The sequence below is a fragment of the Ptychodera flava genome, chromosome 8 (assembly GCF_041260155.1).
Source record: "Ptychodera flava strain L36383 chromosome 8, AS_Pfla_20210202, whole genome shotgun sequence".
Lineage (NCBI taxonomy): Eukaryota > Metazoa > Hemichordata > Enteropneusta > Ptychoderidae > Ptychodera > Ptychodera flava.
This window is the reverse complement of record NC_091935.1, coordinates 44371442-44399409: the sequence shown is the minus strand read 5'-3', so window position 1 is coordinate 44399409 and position 27968 is coordinate 44371442. Positions and strand designations below refer to the sequence as shown.

The following is a 27968-nucleotide window of genomic DNA, read 5'->3' as shown; positions in this document are numbered from 1 at the left end:
CACCCGGAAACCACAGTCACAAAGGTGTAGGTCAAGTCAGTGACCTACTCCGCTAGGGGTAAAAGGTCACAGGTCAAACCGACGCCAATGCTGTGGAGTGAGGCGATCGCCAGGTAATCAGAAATCTCATGCTCATCGATCTTTTCTCGTTAGTTCGCCACCCTTGTCTCAGTACAGGTCATATAGCTGTTCCTCCCTCCAAGTTTGTGCCGCAATCGCAGTCAACTTGACAACATGTCACAATGTCTTTCATGAGCAAAGATAAGTCGCTGGTTAAGTTGTGCATTCGCTTTGTGGCTTTGCCGTGTATCGAACCACAAGCGAATAAAATTGTGCTCGCTCTACATTTTGCCTCGGTCGTCCCTGGACCGTGATTTATCCATAAACCCTAAAATGATTTAGCACAGTGATGAAGTTCCTTGTTGTCAGATGTACACTGCAAAGGTGGCTCCAACTGGCCTACAAAGGGATCAATATAAGGCATTGTTTTTCCACATACGATTACAAAACGCCCGTACCGTATTTGTGTTGTGGTTTACACATTGACCCTAGCTCCAGGAACGATGGTTTCGATAAATTTTCAGGCAGTGATCTCGCAGCTTCGTCCCTTTGTCAGTGTATATCAATTTACCCGGGGCAACAAATACCATAGGGATTGGCCAGTGGCAGGCTATAGGATTGCAGCAAAACAGAATAATAATAATAATATTTTTATTGCTTGCTTGTAAATATAGGATTTACATCACATTTGTGGCAATAAAAGTGTGATACAAAAATAAGTTAAAATTTTCTTCAATAAAGATAAAGTATTACAGTATAATAATAGTAGCTAATAATAAATATAACTAGGTATTTCTATGAGGGGACAAATAGAGGTAAAAGCGAGACCAAGTTTGAGTGTTAAATGCCGTAGGTCTGGCACATTGATTCTGTTTTTGGCATCCATGGTTTTGTGTAGGGCGTAGGGGAAGTCATGCAAAAAATTAATGTAGTAGATCTAAATGTTAAAGATATCTATGGCCATCCTTTCCCAATCTATTTTTGGTCTTGTAAATCAGCCAAAGAGAACCTTTTGCATTTTGCTATCTACCATTGACAGGAGAAAGTAAAATAATAGGCAAAACTATAATGTACATAACGACCAATGTACATGCATATTAAAGGTCATCAGATGTCTAAGTTTTATTAAGAACTTAATGTGTTATAAAATGTTTGGCATTGGTAGAGTGATAGAAGGTATTTGACATTATTGTGTGACACAAGGTGTTAATTCAGAAGATTCTATCTATACCTAGCTGTAATTTTTGGCAAGTTTTTCAGTATTGATCTGCTTCTGTATATCAACTACCGTGTCTGACCCAAAATTTCGAGTATTCTTTTTGTCAACACAGCTTGTGTGTGTGTCTAGTGATCATTGTTTATTGTTTACAAGTGAATTCTAGTCCATACTTGAATACAATTTTCAACAATAACAATGTAGATTATACTCATATAGGTTGTGTTGATATGCTAAATACTTGGCATAATTAAATTACAGTTTAGGGATTCAATGCAGAAAATGTAAGGAAACACTAAAACAAAAGTTCTGAAAAAATAGCCAAAAGATACAGCTTATGGAGCTGTAATGTGTCCTAAGTAACAATTTAATTTGTTTGAAACAGTACTTTCTTTTCCATGATACCAGTACACACAGTAACTAGGCCTTGAATACTAATGGTAACATCTGAGTGTTTTCAAGAACTTTGTACTGTGCATGCATGTTCCTATGAGAATTTTTCTTGACTCCAAGCTACAGCATTTCACTGCAATATTCCTTTCAATACAATATTCAAACAATAAATGTATTTTATCCACACTCCTTCATTTCACAGCTCATCCATGCATTGTAATTGTAACAATGTCTGATTTTTCCTCTCTTCAGGTTTTGTAAGTTGTAGTATTTAGGATCATTGCCAGTTACAAAGATGGGCCGTAAAGTTACTTTGGCTACTTGTACCATCAATCAGTGGGCGATGGACTTTGATGGAAACTTGGAAAGGATCTTAAAAAGTAAGAGTCAGAGTATACTAAGTTTCTTCCATTTTGTAATTTCAACATACATGTGACTCCATTCAGGTGTACTGTACAGTACCTCATATCGTCACAATCAATACTGCTGTAAAGTTTTCATTTGAAGCCATATAAAAATATCCAACCCTTACTTTGAGCCTTTTTTAAAAAATAATTTTTCAACCATAAAATTCTAAAACAATTCTACCAAAGTGTTATATTTCCCTTCTAAATAGGTTAAGAATTCTTTTTGGGTACTCAGACTGGTTGAAAATTTCCTAAAATATCCAAATCTGCAAATAAAATATATGGTAGTGATGAACTTTCTAGGTGAACCCAAGTTTGTATCTCTGAACTGTTCACAGGTATTGAGATAGCCAAGTCTAGAGGTGCAAGATACAGACTGGGACCCGAGCTAGAAATCTGGTAAGATATTGGTCACTTTGTAAGAAATGTAGCAAGACACATATATGTATTGAACACTTGGCCAGTGAGGTACATGTACCATCAAACAGCATTGACCTGATGAGAGCCTCTAACCTGATAAGTTCTTCAAGATATATCTGGCACAAAACGTTGGAAAGAGTATATTTATGAACTATTTTTCAATTGAACAATGTCCTACAGGTGTAGAAAACAGACCTTCCAGTTCTAATGCTTCTCATGCTTTTGTAAACATCTACATCTATAGGCATTGTGGAGAACACTTTCAAAAGGTACTTTATATTACCATGGGAGCTAGAAACAGATTCCAGCCCTATGATAATACTTTATTGAGAGGGTCACCTTCTGAAATTGAAAAGAACATGACTATCAAGCATAAGTTATGTGTAATGTACAATCATGTGCAAAAAAAGTAAGAGATAACATGCACCTTGAAAAATAAACTCTTGTAATTTCCATCATTAAACTTTAAAACAATGGTGCCACCACCACCATGTGTAAGGGACTGCATTGAAATAATTCACTTTCACAATCAAGGATGAAAGTCAAGGCGCACCCTGAGAATATTGTGAAAGAGGCCAAGCTCTCTAATACCTCTTTGCCAAAAAAGTTCTATTCTCGCAAAAACAGGAAGGTGAAAACTTTTTTTTTCCCCCACAAAGATCAGTTCGAGTCAAAACATCAGGTCTTGTCAGATTTCACAAATGTATCAATGAGATGCATTCAGCCTGTAAGAAACCCAATTTATGTAATCAGATTGAAGTAACATCTCTTGTAATGTTATTCCTATTTCCAGCGGGTACAATTGTTCTGATCATTTCCATGAACCAGATACCTGTCTGCATTCATTCCAAGTGTTAGCCAAATTACTGCAGTCTCCAGTCACTACAGATATCATCTGTGATGTTGGCATGTAAGTATATCAGATTGGATATTGGCATTCAATCCTGAATTATTATCATACAGTAATATCTACATGTGCGTCTGATATCAATTCTGACAATTAAAATACCATCTTGTATTTTCACTTTTGGAGTGGACTTGGTATAGTTAGTTGTAATACATGTATGTGCTATGACTATCTGAACAGTGATGGAACAAAATCAAACTGAAAAATGTCAGTCTATTGAACTGCATCAGAAGAATAACTATCAAAATATTTTCTGTCAAGCAATGATGATTAGGATAATAGAGCGAGTGAATTACAACCATACTCTATTGTTCCTCATACACAACAAATGCAGTTAACAAACTATTCTTTCAATAATTCATTAATTTTTTATATCAATCGGCTATGAGAATGCTGTTAAATTTCAACTTGGCAGATTTGACTTGAGCAGAGAAATCCAACTTTTCCTAATCATCATTTTGTTATCATAACAGCAGGAACAGTGTCGGTAGAAAATCCAATTTCATTTTATAATGGAATTCATACAAAGTTTTGTGACTTACTACTTTTAAAGTAATACAGCATTCTGTTTTTACAGGCCTGTGATACATAAGAATGTTCTCTACAACTGTAGGGTAATATTCCTCAACAAGTAAGTAAAATTAAATGTTATACTTCTGTGTCTGTTTGTCATAGAGTGGGTATGATGCAATGAGACGTTACAAGGTACATGTAGCTGACTGACTTATTCAAGTGTATCTTGTACTGCTTTGAAAAATCTGAACATGTTTAGTTTTAGAACACAAATTCATATCAGACTGCATATACATCTGAAGTCTCTATGGTTTTGATTGATTTTTTGAATGTCAACAAGTTTTTCAAAATTATCAAACTAGAGCATTCTGTTTGTATTGCTCAGCTGTGCCGTATGTCAATCGGTAAGCTGAACACATCTACAGTTTTCATGCACTGTTCTGTTTTTCACTTACTCTTCAAAGATGATAGGATCCATTTTAAGATACCAGTGTATGACATTTCTCCAAAACAAACTCCTTGGATAAATTTTGTCAAATATTTCTCTATTATATTTATGCTATTTTTTTAAGCCATTTACCAATATTAAGTGTAATTTTGATGGTTCAGAAATAAACATCCATAGTCCAGCTGTTCATGGACATTGAACATAGCTTGATTTAGAAATCTTGTTTGATTTGACATTAAGCACACTGGGTATTTTTAACTACAAATTTCATGTATGCTCTTGTAAGCTTTTCATAGATTACATGTAATGCATCTTCTGTAATGATCCTACTGATAGAGCATATGCTATCTTTCTGTACTTCCTTCCAGCATCTCTCAATAATGTTCCAGTTTTAAATGAATTTGTAAATGTGATTTCACAACATGAATTTTTTTGTGTGTAAAAACTTGCAGTCTAATAGTATGCATTCTACTTTTATCTTCACCATGGGTTTAGAAAAATTGGTGGATGGTATATTCATATATATTGTATTACATACAAGTAAGGAGGTAACTGCTTCAAAATTAAATTGTCATTTCTTTTCAACAGAAAAATCTTACTAATTCGTCCCAAGATCGATCTGTGTAACCAAGGCAACTACAGAGAACTGCGCTGGTTCAAAGGTTGGGCAAAGATTCGCACTGTGGAAGATTACTGCCTACCAAGAATGATATCAGAGATCACAGGCCAGGTAATGTGATGTCATAATTCACTGAGTGAGAATATCTTTCTTGCTACAATACAAGTTGTAAATCCACAATGATCATAGTACAGAGTTATGGTTGACACTGTATCTAACAGTGCTTTGAAATCAGTATCTCTTCAGATGTACTAATTATTGTACAAGCCACACTTAGAATGTCCTTCATGTCAAGTTTGGTCACTTTCATTAATAATGTAGTCTAGGTAATACACAAAATTTTGACTCAAATGAATCATCTTAGAATTTATAAATAGAATTTATAGTAATCAAACCATCCGTTATTCAAAAATGATTAGACAAAAGTCATTTTGACAAGTCAAAAGTACATAGTTATATTACATACGACAAACACAGCACAAAACAGGCTATGAACAATGTACATGTACTCATGCACAGAAGATAGTCAAAGTTGTGAAAGAACGACATACGTACTTCTGGTGGAACAACCAAAAAGAGATGGCAATTGTTCTGAATTTAGAATTTATAAAGTGACTACCGTACAGGTACATGTAATGTTGGTGGATTTTATTTAATCTTTCCATATTTAAGGATAAATTAAATTAATATTGCCCTGTGTACAGAATCCATACTCTTCGGTTTTGCCATCATAGTAACATCACAGCTGGTATTCTTAATAAATCAAGAATGTATTGCCCTTAACAATGATACTGAATGACAAATGATGGTGTCAAATTATGATCAGAATGTCTCAACATTAATCTTCTCACCAGTATTTTATGGTGATATATAGTATTGTGGTGATAGCCTTTTAGTGAATAACATTAATCAGTACATTTTGTAGAATTGTAAGTGTAAATATTCACAATAATTCGGAATTCCATCTGCCTTATCACCAGTAAGTTTGATAGTTTTATTTTGATATCAGTGTGTAATCATTTGTGCTTTCCTTACAGAGAACTGTACCCATTGGTGATGGTGTCATATCAACACTTGATACTTGTATTGGCTCTGAAATCTGTGAAGAACTCTGGGTGTCTAGAAGGTAAGACAGGAATGAAATCATCAAGTCATTGATATTCATTGGAACCTAAGATGGAACAAGCAGTAATAAAGAACAGTCCTTGAATGACTATTGATATGACAATAAAACAGTCAAACTTCATGAACAAAAATACGTCAACAATCAAAACAGACAGTGCGTTGACCGACAGATATATTTCCGTTTGTACACAGACGTGCTCAATCCAAAAATCTCAACATTCACAATTTCCATTCTACAGTGAAAATCTGACCATGGACGGTTAACGACCATGATCTGACTTTTCAAAACACTATTTCCAAAACAAAGCAAGTACACTCTTATGTACTTTATGTGGCAAATGTACCGGTATACTCCCTCAAGACACCTACGTTCTTCATCTGACACACGTCTTTTTAGAATACCGTGTTGCCACAAAATCCTTTGGTGAAAGGTCTTTATCCCACTCAGGACCAAAAACTTGGAAAAGTCCTTCTGTCAACCTATGCCATATGGATTCACATATTTCATTCTGCCATGTCCTCAACATATTTTTTTTAGAGAATAGTGTATTTTGTCCTGCGCCTTGAGCTCCCTTTTGAGATCAGGCGCATTATTATCCATATGATACTATGAAGTTTCAGTTTTTGGCCCTCTTGCTGCCAAAAGCACAATGGAAGGTCATTTTCAACACAATATCAGGGCCATGAAAGTCGTGTACATTGATGGTGACTTTGTTCGTAGACTGTCTTCCACTCCAAGGTCTATGCTTTGTTCAAGCAGTGGTAGTATTATTCACAAAATGGTTCTAGTTCAAACAATAGTTACTTTACTCAATAAGTTGTTTAACCAAAGTAACCACTATAAGCAATGATTACCAAGCTCAAACAATGGCTATCTGTTCATGTAGAGACAGTGTAGCCCAAGAAGCAATGACTATCTTGGTCAAACAATGGTTACTGTCTTCTAACATAGTTTGAATTTATTTGACACACTAATAAAAAGGACTTTTTAATAGATTCCTATAGAGAAGTGGTTGTATTAGAAATCGTGATCTCTCTGACTGAGAGATGTTTTACTGTTGACAATAAGACTGACAATAGACATACATGTACTTACATAGTTGCCAGTTTTCAAATGTCTGACTCTTTTGAACAACAAATTGGTCAAAAATACCTGCTGATGCATTTACCATCCATTCGTTCAGTATAACGTCTGGTCAAATTGGCCAACACAAAAACTCTCTTTGTTATATCGAGGACCTGTGTGCCCTTTGACTCAAGAAAATTTTAGATTCTGTACTTGTGCTAAAATAATTTGAGCAAAATGCTGTTATTGACTCAATCAGAAAATGATGTAAATTAGAGGACTTTGCCATCAAGAACTAACTTGTATTTGTTTTGATGACAGTCCACACGTTGATATGAGTCTTGACGGTGTGGAGATATTCACAAATGCAAGCGGAAGTCATCATGAACTGAGGAAAGCATACCAGAAGGTGGATTTAATCAAATCTGCAATGTTAAAGGTAAATTTTACAAAGCACTACAAGGGTTTTGATACACTATCACATGTACAGTAGACATCCTAGTATATAGTCAGGTGAATAATATATTACATAAATGCTTAAGTGTGTCATTCATGTAATATAGGAACATACAGATATTTCTTTATAAGATTCGGTTTCATGATATTGGTAAGGTGTATCCTACCATATCAGAACTATGTTCCAGGAGACACTGATACAGTCATTGGCATATGAGAAAATCAACACTTAATCCATGGACATCACAACTCATACACTGATCACATTATGTTTCAGTGCGGTGGTATTTACATGTTTTCAAACATGAGAGGATGTGATGGCGAAAGAGTCTACTTCGACGGAGGAAGTATGATTTGTATGAATGGTAAAATTGCCGTACAGGGAGAACAGTTTTCTATCAATGAAGTGGTGAGTATCTTTAATCAAGCAATGGCCCTAAATAATATCACCTCTACAACTTTATGGAGATTGTTTTTATCAGTAGAAATATTATCTACTGTAAAGCACTAGTAGATGTTGTATGTTGCCTAGGCATGGATAGTCACAGAAATCCACCATTAACAAATCCAGCAGAAGCGGCGTATACCAGAGACAATAGCTCACATGCACTTACAAATGCTCTCCTTGTTTTTTTTCACTTTTTTACAATGTAGCGTATACTTTATTACAATGAGATTTCTTTCTTTAGTTTCTGCACATATGTTGTTCATCACATTAGCCAGATAGATAATTCATTTACTGTGTTTAGATTTCAGTGTAACATAATAAACAGCAATACCTTTCTGATAAAGTTAACAAACTAATTCTTACATGAACAGAAATGCCTCAAAAATGTTTTCATGGCCAATAAATGATCAATTTCAACAAGCAATCCCTGTAGTCGACAACTTCTCAAACATTTCAACAACTAATTCAGCTGTGGATTTTACATATATACCGGCCAAGGGCTGATACAATCATGTCATCTAAGATCATGACAGATTTTAAGAAGTATTCTCTTGTCTTATTGGGGCATCAAAGAAAACAGCGAACAGTCAATGCTGACATAACTGTGAAAACTGACTAATATACTTGCAATTCTGTAATTTTCTCACAGTTAATGTTTGTGTCAAATATTCATTGATACCAGTATATTTCAAAGATGTTTACATTCAGCTGACAACCTAAAATTCTTTGTTTTTGCACTCAATTTTTGTCAACCTGTTTTGTTTTCCTTTTTTTTGCATGATAAAGGAAGTATGCACAGCTGTGCTTGATTTAGAAGATGTGAGAGCTTTTAGAGGAGAATTCTCGAGCAGATGTGTGCAGGTAAGAATTTGAAATTCATAAACATTAATGGATAGTTTGTCATTAGAAATTTATTCATTGGAAAGTGTTCTGAAAGCAAATAATAATGTTAAGTGTTTTGAGTCTGAAACTGTGCTTCAGGACATCTACATGTAAATATACACTGCATGAGAGCCAACTTTGGACATGTCTTGAATAAATTTGACACAAGTATGGTATTGTCTTCCTTGCTCCAGCTTCTACGCAACTCAGTTGAGGCAATAATTCCAGAAATGTTGTCATGACAACAAAATACAATGTCTGACAGGTAGCCATATTTGGCAGTATCACAATGAGTTGATGTTTATCTTTAAATTATTGCTTTTATTTTTATTTTACGCTAAGTCAAAAGCTACTGTGTACATGTCTTGCAGGCTACAACGTCAGTCAGATATCCAAGGGTACAGGTAGATTTTGCTCTGTCACTAGAGGGCGATGTTGCACAGCCATCATTTGAACCAATTCAATGGAAATATGCGACTGTTCCCGAGGAGATAGCCTTTGGTCCTGCATGCTGGCTCTGGGATTACCTCAGAAGAAGTGGTCAGGTAAGACATGAAATTATTCTTTGTAAGTAAAGTGTGATCAGGAATAGTATCATAATCATGATTGGGTAAGATATTGCAAAAAGTTTTTGGCTGTTTGCTGCAGAAAGCAACGCCTGTATGCTCCACAGCATTCAAATTTATTGTCCAATATTTCAGACATTCTAATTAGAAAAGTGGCGTGCATGGATCTTTGATGATGTCAATGAAAGCGATGAATCATTATTTTGAACAAGCATGATTAAACCAACATAAAACTTTTGAATGTCTTTCCTACAAGGATTGAAACGTGCTTTGTATGGCATACATGCTCGAGTTCATTCTTACTTAGATAATGTCAGCACTTTTATAGCTTGATTTTGGCACTACGACCAGTCCATTATGTACAAATTTGAAAAGTTTAAAACACACTTTTCTGCTGTGCAACTCAAAAGCAAACACCTACATTTATAGATTGTTCATTATCAATTTATCTACATTTTGTACTAAGTCAGTCAGTCAGTAAGTCATTTCTTTGATTTCAGGGTGGCTTTTTCTTACCACTAAGTGGTGGCATTGACAGCTCATCTACAGCCTGTATTGTGGCTTCTATGTGTCATATCGTCTGTGATGCTGTCAGGAATGGAAGTAAGTTCATTTTGGACTGTGGGCTATCTGAGTACTTGTGGGTTCTCAGTGTTTTTACTAAGGGTGGTAAGCATGTAAATGTTACCGGGGTTTCCCAGTCATTTTATCAGGGTTCCCCTTGTTATATCAATGCAATCAATAGAGGGACAGCAGCAATGTTACCGGGGTTCCCAAATCATTTACCAATATTCCCCAACCTTAGCAAAAACACTGGTTCTTATGTCATTTTTGTGTCACAGCGCAGTAAAAACAAATAATTGAAGTTTGGATATTTCAACCATCAAACCAATATTCAAAGTTTCAACATACATAAATGACATAACTTTTAGTTCTGCTTTTTTCACACAATTTCTGTATCATTCACTCTTCTGTATCATCTGATCTCTCATTCACCTCACTCACATGCATTTCACCTACTGACGTCACTCCACGGTCAAGAATCCGGAATGTTGAAAAAGTGATATTGAATATACAAAGTATATATCAAGATGTCAACTGCATTAAGATATTTATTTAATGAAGCTCTTTAAAGTTTGCAATCAGGTACTCCATTGTGAAAATGCACAAAATGATTCATTCATAAATGAGCACGTCAGTAGAACACTAATTTGCAGGGGTCCTTAGGTTCAGTATCAAAGTAAATGCATCTACTCGTAATCGCAGATGATATGATTTGCATTAATTTGAATAAGTCTCCTAGGCAATGAGATCAGAATTTTCATCCCAAGCCACAAACAGTACTTGTCCTTGACCTATGACTTTTACATGTATTAGCCATACACTTTATCAGCTACGTGTACATGTACTTTGTGAGTGACAGCCACTGTCGCACTACAGTACATTACAGAAAGAGGTCATACATTCTGTTAAAGCCAAGGTGAAAAAATGATTAAGATTCCTACATGTTATTTTACATCTTGACAGCAATTGATCAGAATGTTCCTTTGCAAAAATGTAACCTCCAATATAAATTTTTCAGATACTGATGTTCTTCGTGATGTACGAAGGATTGTTGGAGACACCAATTACACACCTTCAGATCCTAGAGACCTAGCTAAAAGAGTGTTTACAACATGTTACATGGGAACTGTCAATTCATCTGAAGACACAAAACAACAAGCAAAATCATTAGCAGAAGACATTGGAAGGTGAGAATATGATATATTGAATACACAGTAAAATACTTGTCACATGTATTTTGTTTGCCTATGGTTGGGGCCTTAAGTACAAGACGATTTCATACTGTTTGTAATAGCACGGGCTGGATTTCTGTGTACTGTAAGCTCTATCTGACTCTTAGCTGAAATGTTATGGATTTTTTTGAAACAGTTTTCCATAGCAAGAAGTGATGCGAGAGAACACAAATGTACTAACATATGTCTGTATATTTAGGTCAGGTATACCTCAGAAACAAATCTGTCAGAAATCTTCCTGTGAAAGCTTTATGGATTCATTGGTATTCATTGTTTTACGGCAATTACATTCATCATCATAAAAGTTAAGATCTATGAGTGTTCCCACTTTTGAATTTACAGCTGCCATGTGAAAAATATGACTCAATATGGTTTTCCTGAGAAAGTGAAAGGGATTGGTTGAGTTTCCTGTTGATTTTCAAAGTGTAACCCTAAGATAAGGCCTTATGTAAAGCCAAGGAATTTTTAAGTGTGAAAAGAAAAAATACCCATGAAATGACAATGAAAAAATTTGCTATGGATTGGCCAAGAAAATTAAGTTGGTAAAATGATGATCACTGAAAACCTTGATAGTACACATGTTCCTGCAGTTGTAGTTGTCATTAGTTTTCATAAGTTGTGGTTTCTGCCATGAAAATTACTAAATGATTTTGTAACTTTGCCATGATTTCTGCTGTTTCCTACTATGACAGAGTTTACATACCTAATAGATGCCAGGTATAATAGACTAGGAACCCCAGTAACATTTACATAAACTAGTCTTCACAAAACTCTTTCAGTGAGTTTATATTTCACGACCAAGTAGAATGTAAAGGGTGATACTAACACTACTGACAGTCCGTATGAACACTGCATGAACACTGAAAGCAACATCGATGTATTCAATTCAGCTGTGCTTCTATCTCAGATTTGAAGTCATTTGTTTTGTTAATTTGAAACAAGTCTGAAAACCAACACCAATCTTGTCATTCTGACTATTCCAATCCTCAGTTTTGCCAGACTACCGTACCGTAGTTTTTCCACTTTTCATATCAGGTATGCTGGGTGTACTTTACTATAAAGCAGAATTCCTCGTATTCTACTGAGTAAGAAATGAAATGTAAGTTTGGACCTTTTTCCTCAGCTACCATCTAGGGATCACCATAGATACAGCAGTGAATGCCGCAGTTAGTGTTTTCTCCACTGTGACTGGCAAAGTACCAAAGTTCAAAGTTCATGGAGGTGGTGTTAGAGAAAATTTAGCCTTACAGAATGTACAGGTAAGATAGACTCTTACTCCTTAACTGATTTACATAATGTGGCCAGTTTCATCAAAAAAATATTGAAGCTACATTATTCTGAAAAAACAGGGACCTGAAATTCTAAGAATTGTTTTCATTCATTCACTAGGTGAGGCTTGGCTGGGATTTGTATGTAATTCAATTTTTAAAACGCGTTCCCTTATCATGTTTTGTTATTAAAGCAAAGTGCAGCATCCTTTAGATTTAAACACAATTAGGCATTGTCATACAGCTACATCTTATGAAGAATTTCAAGTTGTTCTTTGAAATAGAATGAATAATAATGATAAAATTCAGAGAAATGGAAAGATTTGGAGAGTGAACTTTTAAGAAAGTGTGTCTTTCACAAAATATAGTTTATCATTCAGTTGACTTCCTCTCTGCCTCCTTGTATAACGTAATGGGGATAAACACAAAAATACCAAATATCAGCTATCATTAGTATATTTGAATATCAGGATATTGAGTCATTTCTGCCCAACTTCCAAAAACCTTTGATCTATTAGTAACAGTTCTAATTTTTCACAAGACTTTAAACAGGAACTTCCCCTATTAAAGCCGGCTTATCGTAAATCTATGCAAATGTAAAAAAGCCACGCTACTGATCAGACGTGCCTTGTTTGGTCCCAGAATCCCACGATTTTGTCATGTGTCAGGCGTTCATTGTGATTGAATCTTGCAATGATGTCTGTGAATATATAGCGACTAAACTTGAGTCAAAAACAAACTGAAAAAAATGTTCCGTCTCTTGTCGCAGAACGCATGTGTTTCAAAATGTGTTCCCTATAGGACCATTTGACCCCTCTTTGCATGTGTCACTTAAGTGCCGATCAGGATTATTTAAATTTATCACACGGTCAGAGCAATGCTTTGAGAATTCAAAAACTCCCGCCCAGTGTATGTAAATGGCTGTGTCATCAGTAATCCCCCTATTGTGCGCTCACGGTCCTGGAAGTTCCTGTTTAAGAAATTTGTAAACTACTATACAAAAATGGTACTTAGCCATCACCAGTGTTTTATTGTAACCAACCAGCAACAGCAGTAAACATGCTCAAACCAGAGGCCTTGTTCAAATCTCTGTCAGCATGTATTTCATGTCTGATGTTTTCTCTAGTAACAATCTACAATTTCACACTGATGCCATTACATCGTTTTAATGTTTACACAGCCTTTCTCATTCCCATAGTTCATTGATACACCAAACTTGGATGAAACTTGGATGAGAATGGAGAAATTAAAACTGTCATAGCACTGGAAAGTGTACCTGTCAAAAGATCTCTCGTCTCTGTGATAGTGTATTGTCACTTTGGATTATAATAATGAAAATTACCAAGACTCACAAACCTGTGTTTTATGATCTTATAAAAGATCACATTCTGAAACAAATCGGAAAGGAACAGAATTGTAATTGCTCTTTTGCTGGTAGGTTTTACAAGCTGCCAAATTACAAATATGGAGTAAGTGAATAGATACTGTGACTCTTCACTCTTTCACAATGTAGCTTGTTTTTGGGATTCAACAAGACTTTTAAACTAAATAAGGTAATTGTAATTGTATTTATAAAGAAATGTGACATCACTCCAGAGCTGAATTAAACCATCAGAGAGACATCTACTGATTACGTTGGTGTTATAGACCATGTATGACTATTTAACAAGTTTTTTTGACATTTGTGTTTCAGGCCCGCATGAGAATGCTGATGTCCTACATGTTTGCTCAGTTGACATTATGGTCCAGAGGAGCTGGTGGTGGTTTACTGGTGTTAGGATCAGCTAATGTTGATGAGAGGTATGACAGAATCAATTACCATCAAGGAAAAAAATAATTATTTCACCTTCCTTCATGTATAATTGCAACATATTGTTTCATTTTTGTTGAAATGTCAACTCAACAAGGAAATATGCATTAACTTTGAATTCAAGGGTTATATCCAAAAATGCACTCATGCACTGCTTATGACAATGCAAAGAGAGGATTTGGATGTTTCTTGAAATCCAAATTGTGTGTTTGATTTCAGTTTGCGTGGTTACTTCACCAAGTATGATTGTTCAAGTGCCGATATCAATCCTATTGGAGGCATCAGTAAAACTGACTTGAAGGAATTTATTATCTATGCCAAGGATAAATTTAATCTACCATCCCTTCAGAGGTGAGTCAAACTAGCCAATTAGCACAACTCTTTGTGACTTGAGTCACAATCAGACCACTTGCATGATATTTTACAGGGAGCCAATTGTACAAGGAAGGTAATTCACCTGGTACATTACAGTACTTGAGTTGAAAATGCTGTGTGTCAGTCATGTTTCACAGTTGAAAACATGATTTTATCATCAGTTTAGTTCAGAAGTGAAAATGTCAATTGAATCAACTGATTTTAATAATCCATGTCACCAATTGGGTAAAGGGCAAGTGAGATTGCATTTCAAACAAAGGATACATTGTTAGATTTGAAAGAGAAATACATATTTTTCAAAAGTCTTTATTGTCCAGGATAATGAAACTTGCAGCGGACATGCATGTTCCACCGTTCATGAATCAAATCTGCTGAATCTGCTGAAGATATCTAGCTGAAATGTTCCTGTTTGATACAACTACCAATTCATAACTGTGTTCAGTCAAGAGATGACCAAAATGCAGATGTAAGTGTAGTGTTTCTCAAAATGAATGAAACAACTACACTGAGAATTTCTCATCTAAAATTTGGGGGCATTATTCAAAGTAATGTCGTTGCACATCATGAAGTTTAAAACTTTTGTTTTGCAAGTTTGTTCATTATTCAAATTGTTTATTGTAATAATAACATCAAGCTACTAAGCTCAATGATTCTTTCACTGCATTAGAACATTTTGTATTATATCTATAGAATTCTGAAGGCACCACCCACTGCAGAATTAGAACCACTCTTGGATGGACAAATTGCCCAGACTGATGAGGTAAGATAAACACTACAAGTGATCATCATGTATCAATGGCATACTATCCTTTCATTACCATGGTTTGGCCCATTTCTATTGTTTCTTGTGGAAAAGTTGGACCTCTACACAAGGAAGTAGTGAAAGGGTTGTATTATAGAGTGACCAACAGTTCAGACGTACATAAGGTGGTCAAATTCTGTGAAACTCTGTCGGTAAATTGCAAAACTGATGTATATGTTTATTATTTATGCATTTTGCAGGAAGATATGGGAATGACGTACAAGGAATTATCAGTTTATGGAAGATTACGCAAGATGTCCAAGTGTGGACCGTACAGTATGTTTTGTAAATTGATTCATCTATGGAAAGATACTTGTACTCCAAAACAGGTAGGTTGATCATCTGTCCGCCTTTATAATGTGTCATGGCTTCAATGCACCATGATGGAGATTTTGCCCATAAACAAAATTTGATGAGATGATATTATTAAAATAAGCAATCCGAAAATTCATACGGCATAGAAATAAACTGAAAAGCAAAGTACAGTAAAACTATGTTAATATTAGTGCCATACAGTATCATATCAGATGCAAATATTTTGTGTTTATCTTTGATAGAGAAAGTAACCTCTAACAAAGTGTCAGTCGACAAAAGCACTGATTGCTATTCTTCCACTGTTACTAGAGTGCAATATTGGCCATTAGCAAAAAACCTGGAATTAGCAGATTTTTACTGAAAGAGATCATCTTAGTAAGTTTAATGGCTACACCATTAGTGACGCAAGGTGCTGTTGGTATGATAGAGCCAACTGCCTGTTGATATGATGTAATCACATTAAAGCAAAAGTCAATCCAACAGCACTTCAATTACAATGAGGGGTTCTTAATACTTCCTCCTATCAACTTCAATAAAATCATACATTTAAAACATTTAAGAGAAAATTCCCTTTGTGATATCTTGATATTGAGAAGAGTCGTCCATGGTCGCTAGCAAGAATTTTGGTTGAAATGGCAAACTAGTGGTGATTTGCAGGAAGTCTCTGTGATATCAAGTGCTTTATTTTCTCTATGATGATATTTATTTTGAAACTGACTCATTTTGCTTTTTTTAATACCAGGTTGCCAGTAAAGTGAAACATTTCTTCCGAAGCTATTCAATCAATCGTCACAAGATGACAACGTTGACGCCATCTTACCACGCGGAGTCCTACAGTCCTGATGATAATCGCTTTGATCTGCGTCAGTTCCTCTACAATGTCAAGTGGCCATGGCAGTTCCGTTGTATTGATGAACAAGTAAGTAAAACCTCAGCAACCATTCTGTTCTAAACTAAACCAAACCAGTCATCTATACATCAAAGGGGCATTTACTGTAAGGTCTGTTGATTTATTTAGTATGTATGTGACAATCATGCACAATAATCCAATACATAGTTCCATTTCATGTAGAGTAGTATGGCCTGTATTTGAATAAACTATGCCATAAAATTTTCTAACATGCTACCAAAATGAATTTGTATCTCAAATTTGCATTGTAATTCTCATCTCAGCAGTTGCAGTGCTAGTGTGTGCTAAAATTTTCCAACAAGCTTTAGAGTATAGAATAAGAAAATGAAGTTGATAAAAACAGGAAAATTAGTCAATTTCCACAAAATGACAGTAATGCACCTTCATACATTTGTATTTTACGTAAGTTGGTGATATGATTCCATTACAATGTCATATTGTGTTATCAATCCTTTGAAATGATGCACTTATTGACAATATTAAATTTGATCCTTACAAGGATCATTATGATTTTGTCTATGAGTCATTACTTTCGATTCAAAGGGACATAAGCTGTAACTTGTGGCAAGTTTTTCAGTATTCTGCTTATGTATATCAACTACCGTGTCTGACTATAGTCCATTTGTCATGCTGAAATTTTGAGTATTTTTTTGTCAACACAGCTTGTATGTTTGTAGTGATCATTGTTTATTGTTTACTAATGAATTCTAGTCAAGATTTGAATACAATTTTCAACAATAACAATGTACACAAACTAATATAGGTTGTGTTGATATGCTAAATACTTAGCATTAAATTACTGTGTAGGGATTCAATGCAGCATAGACCCTCAAGAAAAACGTTGTTCTCGGGAGTCTATGAATGCAGAAAGTGTAGGGAAACCACAAACCAAAGTTCTGAAAAAATAGTCAAAATATACAGCTTATAGAGCTTTAATTTGGAGCAGAAAGAAACAAAGACACGTACAGCAATGCATGAGAATACATTGTATAATTATAAACGAATACACTCAGTAAAAAGCATTAAAATATTACTTATTATTTTCAGCCAACAATTGAAATATAATATTTTAAATCAGGTAGATCATTATTTTCAATTTTCAGCAAAGTTAGATAAACCTTTTCACCAAGGTTTATAATGAAAACTGACTGGTAACAGCATACTGTACAGAGCATATTAGCTGTGTTGTTATTTGCAAGTCTCATTCCTCCAGGCAAATGTTTGTACACTTTGATAGCCATCTACTGTCAGCAGGATCTCGACACCCCTGGATTGTCCTTGAATTTGAAAGCTTCCTGGACAGTCCAAAGTCCTTGAAAATAAATTTGAGTCCCGGAAAGTCTTGGAAAATTGATTATCCACTGACAATAAAGACTTACAAAGCTCTTGGAAAATTCCTAAAAAGTCATGGAATTTTCAGTGACTGTGTGAGTATAGACCCTATATCAGTACATAGTGGTTAATGTAGTTTCAGTTTTCAGTAGTCAGAGCTAAGAATTGCTTTTATTTACCGCAAGTTGAGATTTCAAACAAGTTCACTTTGTGTCAAGCTATCTGTTAATGGTTTTTCCTTAGTCTCTACAGCTTATAGTGTCTTCAGATAAACATCATGTCAAGCTACCTATCAATTGTATTGCCTCTGTCTCCATAGCTGCCAGTGTCTACATATAAACTTCTTGATGAGCACCTGCTCCAAGGCAGAAAATATCAATGACTTTGAAGTGATGTCAACATTGTCTCGTTCCAGGTTAAAAAACTTGAAAAGGCAAAAGGACAAGAAGATAGTGATTTCCATGGCAGTGCAACACAGGGTAACAAAGAGTCTGATCCTGAGGGTGGGGGACCGAGTAGTCATGGTAACCAGAGGAAAGGGCAGAAAGAAAGTAGGTTTGAACAAACAACTTCACCATCAACACGTGCTGGTATAGTAGTTTCCACGGAAACAGTGGTTGTGAATGAGGATACCTTGTCTGCTGTCATGGAAACTACAAAAGATCCTGATGCTGACAATGCTAACAGAAGTTCTGGAAGTGCAGAAGTTAGTTTTGTTAAATGCTATGAAAATAATTTGAAAAGCAGAAAGCGCCGTGCCAGTGCCATGGAGGGAGATTTTGGTCTCACAGATCAGCTGAGTTTGAAGAGCAGAAAACGCTGTGCCAGTGCCATGGATGCAGACTTTGGTCTCACTGATCAGCTGAAGTCTCTAGCATCAAAGAAACGACGCTCCATTGCTGGTATCAAAAGATCAACAAGTATGAGAAGTGATGATAGTGATGAAAATACAAAATGGTGGAAACCTTGGACATGGAAAACACCAAATAAAAACAAAGTGATGAGAATTACACCAACATATGTGTGAAACCATGTCAAAGATCTTTACACTTAGCTCAATCTTGGTTCATACGATTTTCAGAAAGCACCATGTCTATCCATGAAATTGATATTATGTGGTATTTAGTGATTCATGAATTTTTCGATATGGAAAACTTTTTTGTATAGAATTGCTGGTCATCTTTCGGATATTAACATTTTGAGTATGTTTTTCATTGCCATGGAGACTTAACTTCATCCACTGAATCAGTTTAACCAATTTTAAAATGTTGATGTACTTCAGATACAGGAATGTTGCAATAATTTCTGCCCTAGGGTTTTACTTGAACACGTTAATTTCAAAAATATATATATAATAAATGTAAGTATTATTTCTGTTTCTCAAATTAACACCAATAACAATGATCAGGTAGTACAATTTACATTTTGGTACTAAACGTTCTCTCAGGGCCTGTATCCGTCAATTCTAAATTCTATGAATGGATGGATGTACATGGTTGTAAAGGTGTTCATATGAAGAAATATATATGTATATACAGGTTGCATATTATACACACACCATACATAGCCTAAAGCTAGTGGTTTTAGTTATGGATATGAGAGCTTATATGATCAGAACAACTAGCCTGTAAATTATGGCTCACTCAATGAAATTTCTACACCGGCCAGTAAATGCCAATTTTTTATTTGCCATTGCATTTGTTATCAATACTGATATCAAGAGACTTGTAGCCCAAGAGACAACTTGAAAATTGTTCACAAATCTGTCAGGTATTTTTTGATGATGTGTGAATTCTTTACGTCACACCAGTTGCAAAGGAGCCTACCGGTAGTTAAGTTTGCACTTAAAAAAGCAATACCAAGAGAACAGTTACAAATTTCATGACACTGAAATGGATTGGTTGTTAGGTGCATACATGTACGTGTATGTGCAATGTTTGAGTCTCACATCTCACCCATGGTCTCTGTATGCAGACTTGCCCTGCAGACAGTGGCATAGTAACACATTGCTTCAATGACAAAGGTAGAAAGAGAAGCCGTTCGGTTTCAGAAAACGGACCAAACAAAGATTTATGAATCAAAGTGATTAGAAAGATGTAAAAGTTCAAAAAACTTGAAGCCATCAGTTGTTGTGTACAGCTATTAGGTTTTCAGATGAAATGATTATTTGTATACAAGGTTCTTCATTCATACATGACAACTTAGATACTTTAATTTGCATGGTTACTTAAAGCCCCAATAGCTGCAAATGTAAAATAAACCGATCACAAAATATCCTGAGTTTACCCAGAGTTTTCTTTGAATAAGACCCATTAAAGACTGAAAAAGTATATAACACTATCGTAAGTGTCAAAAGTGGCATGTAAATTCAAATGATTTAACATCATTTTAGATTTCCCGCCATTTTCAAAAAGTAAACATGTGACAGAGAGAATAAAGATTACAACAACAAAATGTTGGCCATTGTGCATTCAAGTAAATAGCACCATGCTTGTTTCCTTTATGATAACGATATGCATGTGCAGGAAATACTGCATTTTTCATACTTTTCCTTTTTCCGTTGGAGTGCAATTTTATGAGTGCAGCACAAGTTTATTTAAACAGTTAAAACGCATAGGCAAGGTCCAAATCAGTGAGCAGTGATACTTTTATACATGTACTTCAGTCAGCACATTTACACGAACGAACCTTGGTTTGAAAATAAAATCTTGAAGTTATGCATAAAATTCGCAGCCATAGGGGCTTTAATGCATATGTTATCAAGAGGATGAAATGTTTGTTACAGTATTTTTTTTGAAAAGTGAAAAGAATTTCAAATTACCGTAATACTACAATACCAAGTCATTCTGTAAAGTATTTGTTTTCACTATTTATAGCAAGAGAACAGGTAACAGTTTCATGACAGGGAAATAAATTGGTTGTTGGGTGCATACGTGCAATGTGTAATTCACAAGTCACACACAAGGCCTCCACAAGCAGACTTACTCAGTAGATAATGTCACAGTAACACCTTGCCGAGATGTTTGCTGCAATGACAAGGACAGAAAGGGAAGCTGTTTGGTGCAGATAGAGACCAGACAAAGATTTATGAATCAAAGTGATTAGAAAGATGTGGAAGTTTTAAAAAATTGAAGCCATCAATGGCTGTGTTCAGCTATTTGGTTTTCAGATAGGTTTTCAGATAAAAATGATTTTTTGTTTACATGTATACAAGCTTCTACATTCACACATGACAACTTGGATGCTTTAATTTGCATGGGTACTTAAGGGTAATCGAACCTCTAAATTTTTTACCAACAATTTTTGTTATTTTTCTCTAACAGTACTCTAAATTTTTTACTAACAATTTTCGTTATTTTTCTCTAACAGTAAGACTTATATGCGAGGATGAGATTACGACAAAAAATCAATATGTCACCAGATTAATTTGGCAGCTAGAAGGATTTGAAATACACCCACTTTATCCCATTCGAATGACAGAAATTATGAATCTCCCGTAAGTGTTGCCCATCCCGATATATTTACTTTCAGTTCCTTTCTTGAAATGCTGTACTCGTTTTATTTACGTGTGAACCACATTGAATGATAAATGAAAGTTTTAGCTATTTTTGCTGCTGAAAATGTGCAAAACAATTTTATTTATCACTTCTCAGGCCTTCCAAAACAACAGACAAAGCTGTTGCAAATTTAAATGTAATGACCACGCCTCATCCAAACTGTACAGAATTATTTAGATTTCCAATCCAACAATTTTGTTTATTTTCACATAAATTATTTTTCAGATATTGCACATTATATGCATCAAATAAAAATACAGCATCACCAACCTATTTTCAATGCTACATCACTTACCATCACCGCCTCCCCATTATGTGAAATGGGAACAATCATAATTTGATAAGAAATATCTCATTTTCAAATTATTTTGTTGAGATTTGTAAATATATCAACATTCAAGCATTTAAAACTTACAACTCAAAAATAATAATGATCATTCAATCATCACTAACAATATCTGCTTTCATGCTAAAAGCTCTGACAATAAGTTGTATGACGATAAGTTTTCATCAAAACCACGGTGTAATTTTACAGTGAGCAGGGTCCCGTACAGTGGAAGCACACAACATAGAGTGCGCATTCTATTGTTTGCAGCTATGCTGTAGCAAGTGACTGGATCACCTTTAATGCTTAATATGTTATCAAGAGGGTGCAATTTTTAAATTTCTTTTGAAAACTAAACACAATATTACAGTAACACAACAATAGCAAGTCATTTTGTAAAGTGTTTTGTTTTCACTATTTGATTATTACCAGTATGCAGTGTGATTGAGTTCCATATGATGTTTATGTTATCCCTAGACTATGGCTTCAACAAAATAATTGTCAGCCACATCTTAGACATTTTGGTATGTATATTTTGTATCCATGTTCTTGTAAATACTTGGGTCATTTTTGTGAAATAGACGTAGTGGTTACCTGTAGTGTCAAGAGTAACTTCTACAGTAGTACCAGATTTGTTCATATCTGATTTACTTTTGTGTCAGCATGCTGTGTAACCTTGAACTTTTGTTCTTGAGATTCAAAAACTGAAATATGCTAATGGGAGGATTGTATCATTTTTGTGTATTAAAATGGCAAAGTTTCTTAATTTTGACTCAAATTTTGGCTTGAAGTCTTCTTTGCTTCATTTAATATGCATACACATGAGATATTCCTACAGAAGTGTCTGTAGCCATAACTATATCAAATAAGTTATCTGATGGCAAGAACATGTCTCCTCTATGTTTGAAATCACAAAACCCTATGATTAAAGGAACTCAATGCTCTTTTGTCTTCAGTGATTTACATACCATGTCAAAATCTATAATACTGACCTCATTCATAAGTATGACTCAAAGTTCTCCATCGGTCATCTTTATCATTTCTACTCTTACACATCACATTTTATGAAACTTTTAACATGACCAGAATCAGGTTGTCCTCTTAAATTACAACATCCATTTAAGTTACATGGCCTGTACATGTAGCTGTAAATTTTGGTATTTTTTCTCTATTTTTATTTCATGTGTCAACTACAGATTCTTGTTCTGCTCCACTAAGCATATTTGCATACACAGTATTCAGCTTGTCAACTCAGTCTGTACATGTGTAGACTGCATTGATATTGTTGACCAGTGAATTCTAGTCTGAACTGCAACTCAAGCATCATCAATGACTACAGTGCACTTTACCCTGTGGACAGTGTGTTCACAATTTGAATAGTGGGTGTTTCAACATGCAATACTATTCTGTAAGTTGGGCTTCCACTTTTCAACAGTTTAAGTGGTTGATGTAAAGACATAATCAACACAGTGATAGATTTCCTTTGAATAAACCTTTTCCCCTTTCCTAAAGTGCCACGCTTTGTGACCAGGCAGCATAAGGGAGCGTTCAGTTATTATGGCCGGGGGTGGGCCGGCAAATTCTTCCTGCGCATCAAGCAAAATAAGTGAACCCCCCCTATCCATTGCACCAAAAATTTGATGACCCCCCCTTTTAAGATGACAAAAATTTCATGACCCCCCCCCCCACATTGCTTGAGTAAAGCTGCACACACATACACCTCGGAGGGATAGACTCAAAAAAAAGATTCTCAGATATTTTCAAATGACCCTCACAAACTCACAAAGTGTTAATGTTCAAATTTCCCCTTCTGACTTGCTATAATTTTGAAATTACCCCTTAAAGGGATTAGACAGAAATTACACATAGATCGCAATATTTTTGCGGAAGCGTGTGTGAAAAAATTTTGATATTTGGAGTTAATTGATGATTAGCTGTTGATAATGTTGATTCACTATACATGATAGTGTATGAGAAAACTATTAATACTTTTTTAATACAAAACTATATCTATGCATTTATAGATGTTTGATATTGACATAAATGTACTTACAACTGGTATGTGAACAAAAAATTTGACTTTAGAATTCACCAAAAATGTTCATCCACTATACATAGGAGTCTATGATAAAATTGTGAACAATTTTTTTTCGAATGAAAAACTTGCTATACATGAACATATACAGACGCTGAATATTAATCATTATTGTACTTGATTAGAATATGATGGTTAAGGTGCATATTATGTGTACAAGAATCTGATTTTGAAATATCACTGAAAGTGTTCATCCACTATACATGGGAGTCTATGAGGAGACTATAAATATTTTTTTCCAATACAAAAATAGGTAAATCTGTGTATTTATGTACTCCCGATTATTAACATCAATGAACTTGATTAGACTAGGGTGGTAACAAATGGATGTGGTTGCCAAAAATTGGATTTTGGAATTTCACCAAAATGTAGATTCACTGTACATGGGAGTCTATGAGGAAACTATAAACAATTTTTTTCCAATACAAAAATAGGTAAATCTGTGTACTTATGTACTCCTGATTATAATATGAATGTATTTGATTAGACTAGGGTGGTAACAAATGGATGTGTTTGCCAAAAATTGATTTTGGAATTTCACCGAATGTAGATTCACTGTACATGGGGGTCTATGAGGAAACTATGAATAATTTTTTTCGGATACAATAATAGGTAAATCTGTGTATTTATGTACTCTTGATTATTAATATTAATGTACTTGATTAGACTAGGGTGGTTACAAATGGATATGTGTGCAGGAAATTGGATTTTAGAATTTCACCTAAAAGAATTATTTAACTTTTCATGGTATTCTTAGTCTACAGGTAACTGTTTAAAACTTGCCATATCTCTAATATGTAAGTAATAGGAATTGTTCATTGCCCTCAGTGAGCTCCATTGACAATAAGACATGCCTCAGAGTTGCCAAGTCAAGATGTTCATGCAATAGATAATTATACTTTTGTTCAGATTTACAATTAAATGACTTCAGAGCATGAAATCATGCAGCAAATCATTTTTATCTCCCAGAATATTTCTGAACACTGAAACTGCATTTTGACGGGACGGATGCTTATGAAAATTAAGTGACCCCCCCTCTGAGCTGTTTGAAAAATACATGACCCCCCCTTTGCAGTTTTCAAATTTGAGGTGACCCCCCCCCCCCCCCTGGATTTTGCCGGCCCATCCCCGGCTGTAAAAACTGAATGCTCCCTAAGCAAGTTTGTTTATAAGACTGAGAGCAAGTTCTTTATAACAGCCATAGTTTAAAAATTTTGTTTGGAACTATGAAGTTGCATTAGAGATTTTGCATATCCCTATGAAGTCATGTCATCGGCATCATTTTCTGCAAAGTCATTTCACTTATTGAGTAATTCATTGATTGATTGATTGATTCATTCATTCATTCATTCATTATTTCAATCCATTATCTATCAAATGAAAGCCTAATTACAGGATGAGGTACCCATAACCCACAATCTAGACACTCCACAGTCGCTGTGCCTTGTTCGGTGTGCGATGGGCCTGCATTCGAAAGCTACGCCTTGCAGCTGTGAGAGGACGCGCTGCCAGCTGGGATTCGCGTCGCGTCTTTGAAGGGCGCGCGCGTGCTCCAGCCAACTGTTTGACACGGAAGAACGCGAATCGCGGGGTCTGAACCAAACTACCCACAACCCTATGGAATCAGTAATGCGAAGTCATTATATACTGGCAGAGTGGAGAGTACTTCGCTCTCCAAAAAGTAGCAATGTTTTCGTCGAGTATTTTTGACCAGTCATCTTAATTGTACTGAGCAGCTAGGTTAACCACCCAACCGTCCTCTATTGACCATGGGAATTGATATTGACAAACATAGAGCAAGAATTGGGGGTTTTGCTGGTGGTGACCCGAATCGTCAGAAGACACTGCGAAATATGCCAAATATGGGCACACAGTCCATGTAGCCGACAATGAGATGCAAATGATATGCGGTCAAGGTCTCCTCAACTAACTTTCAGCTGGTTCTTCACTTTCTACTATTTTATGTTATTTTTTACAAAGGCACAGACTTATTCTACCTGCAACTTAAAACTGATAGTGATTTTGTAGCTCATTCTTTACTATTTTTCATAGTTTTTGGTAGCCGGTAACAGACACTTCGTGTTCGTGTCGGCTACATGGACGATCTGCCGAAATATGGCGTCCATTGTTGTGCCAGCGTGGCTGTCCGGCCAGGTGTCACTTGCCGTTAAAATTTCTCTCGCACTGTTACTCGTCATGAGTGGAGATGTGGAACAGAATCCAGGGCCGCCAAGATTACGAAGTTCCGAGGAACAACTGGCAACAAAACAGGATGTCACAAATATCTTACAGAAACTAGAAACTTTCATTTGATAAATGACACAAAACAAATGAATAACAAGCTGGACCAACTACAGACGAGAATGGACAATATGGAAGATGAGCTGCATGAACTAAAAGAGAACAGCGACGAAAATAACAGTAAAATAAATGACATAGAAGAAACACAAACAGAGCTGAAGAAAACAGTAACACAACTTGTACAAGAAAATGAGAAACTGAAACAAGAGAAAGACGATTTAGAGAATAGATCGAGAAGAAACAATCTCATTTTCTACGGGATTGCACAAGACGATAAACAAGAAAATTGGAATACATCGGAACAGAAGGTGAGAGAGGTGATTAAAACAAATTTAGAAATTCCTGAAGAAATTGAGTTCGAACGAGTCCATAGAATCACAAATGCACCCTCTGTACGTGGATCCAAACCAATAATAGCAATGTTTTCAAAGCATAAGGGAGCCTTCAGTAATTACAGGGGGGGGTGGGCCGGGGGAATTGGGGGGGAGGGTCACTTTTTAGAAAACAGTTCAAGGGGGAGGGTCACTTTTTATAAACCTATCTTTGGGGGAGGGTCACTTTTGACAGAAGCTGATATTATGGCCAAAACTTTGATTGTCCGTGTGATATTTCCTGAATAGGAAATCACCAACAAAATACGCACACACGTATAGACCGCCATGCATAGTAAATTGACATTTGGTGAGATTCCAAAATCAAATTTCTTACACAACCATGGACTTGCAACCACTCTAGTCTAATCAAGAACAATAATCTTAATAATCAAGCATACATAAATGTACAGATTTATCTAATTTTGTACTGAAAAAAATTATTCATAGTTTCATCATAGACCCCTATGCATAGTGAATCGACATTTTGGTGAAATTGCAAAATCAAATTTCTTGCACAACCATGGACTTGTAACCATTCTAGTCTTATCAAGAACAATAATCTGAATAATCAAGCATACATAAATGCACAGATTTATCTAATTTTGTACTGAAAAAAAATTATTCATAGTTTCATCATAGACCCCAATGCATAGTGAATCGACATTTTGGTGAATTCCAAAACCAAATTTCTTGCACAACCATGGACTTGTAACCATTCTAGTCTTATCAAGAACAATAATCTGAATAACATAATCAAGCATACAAATGCACAGATTTATCTAATTTTGTACTGAAAAAAAATTATTCATAGTTTCATCATAGACCCCAATGCATAGTGAATAGACATTTCAGTGAAATTCCAAAATCAAATTTCTTACACAACCATGGACTTGTAACCACTGTATTCTAATCAAGAACAATAATCTAAATAATCAAGCATGCATAAATGCACAGATTTATCTAATTTTGTACTGAAAAAAATTATTCATAGTTTCATCATAGACCCCAATGCATAGTGTATTGAATGACATTTGGTGAAATTCCAAAATCAAATTTCTTACACAACCATAGATTTGTAACCACTCTAGTCTAATCAAGAAAATTAATATCAATAATCAAGAGTACAGAAATGCAAAGATTTACCTATTTTTGTATTGGAAAAAACTATTCATAATTTCATCA

At 35.3% G+C, this 27968-nt stretch overlaps 1 protein-coding gene across 2 annotated transcripts; it reads left to right on the top strand.

The window, feature by feature from the left end:
- Positions 1-22794, top strand: LOC139139419 (glutamine-dependent NAD(+) synthetase-like). 2 transcript variants are annotated; one of them, XM_070708326.1, is made up of 20 exons: positions 1-113; positions 1922-2049; positions 2415-2475; positions 3290-3406; positions 3981-4034; positions 4953-5094; positions 6021-6109; positions 7496-7613; positions 7908-8039; positions 8865-8939; positions 9332-9505; positions 10027-10129; positions 11109-11277; positions 12446-12581; positions 14284-14390; positions 14620-14751; positions 15466-15535; positions 15778-15906; positions 16635-16811; positions 18550-22794. In XM_070708326.1, exons 2-20 carry the CDS (start codon positions 1965-1967, stop codon positions 19159-19161), a joined length of 2682 nt encoding a protein of 893 aa, XP_070564427.1. In that variant the 5' UTR covers positions 1-113; positions 1922-1964; the 3' UTR covers positions 19162-22794. The 2 variants fall into 2 exon arrangements, with proteins under 2 accessions (XP_070564427.1, XP_070564426.1); XM_070708325.1 differs by having other exon boundaries at positions 90-177.
- Positions 22795-27968: the final 5174 nt, after the last annotated feature.

What these genes read in the sequence shown, in the direction of transcription:
- LOC139139419 (XM_070708326.1), top strand. Translation starts at nt 1,965, where the DNA reads ATGGGCCGTAAAGTTACTTTGGCTACTTGTACCATCAATCAGTGGGCG. An exon ending in TCTCGAGCAGATGTGTGCAG is followed by an intron (nt 8,940 to 9,331) that starts GTAAGAATTTGA and finishes CATGTCTTGCAG; the next exon opens with GCTACAACGTCAGTCAGATA. An exon ending in ATACTTGTACTCCAAAACAG is followed by an intron (nt 15,907 to 16,634) that starts GTAGGTTGATCA and finishes TTTTAATACCAG; the next exon opens with GTTGCCAGTAAAGTGAAACA.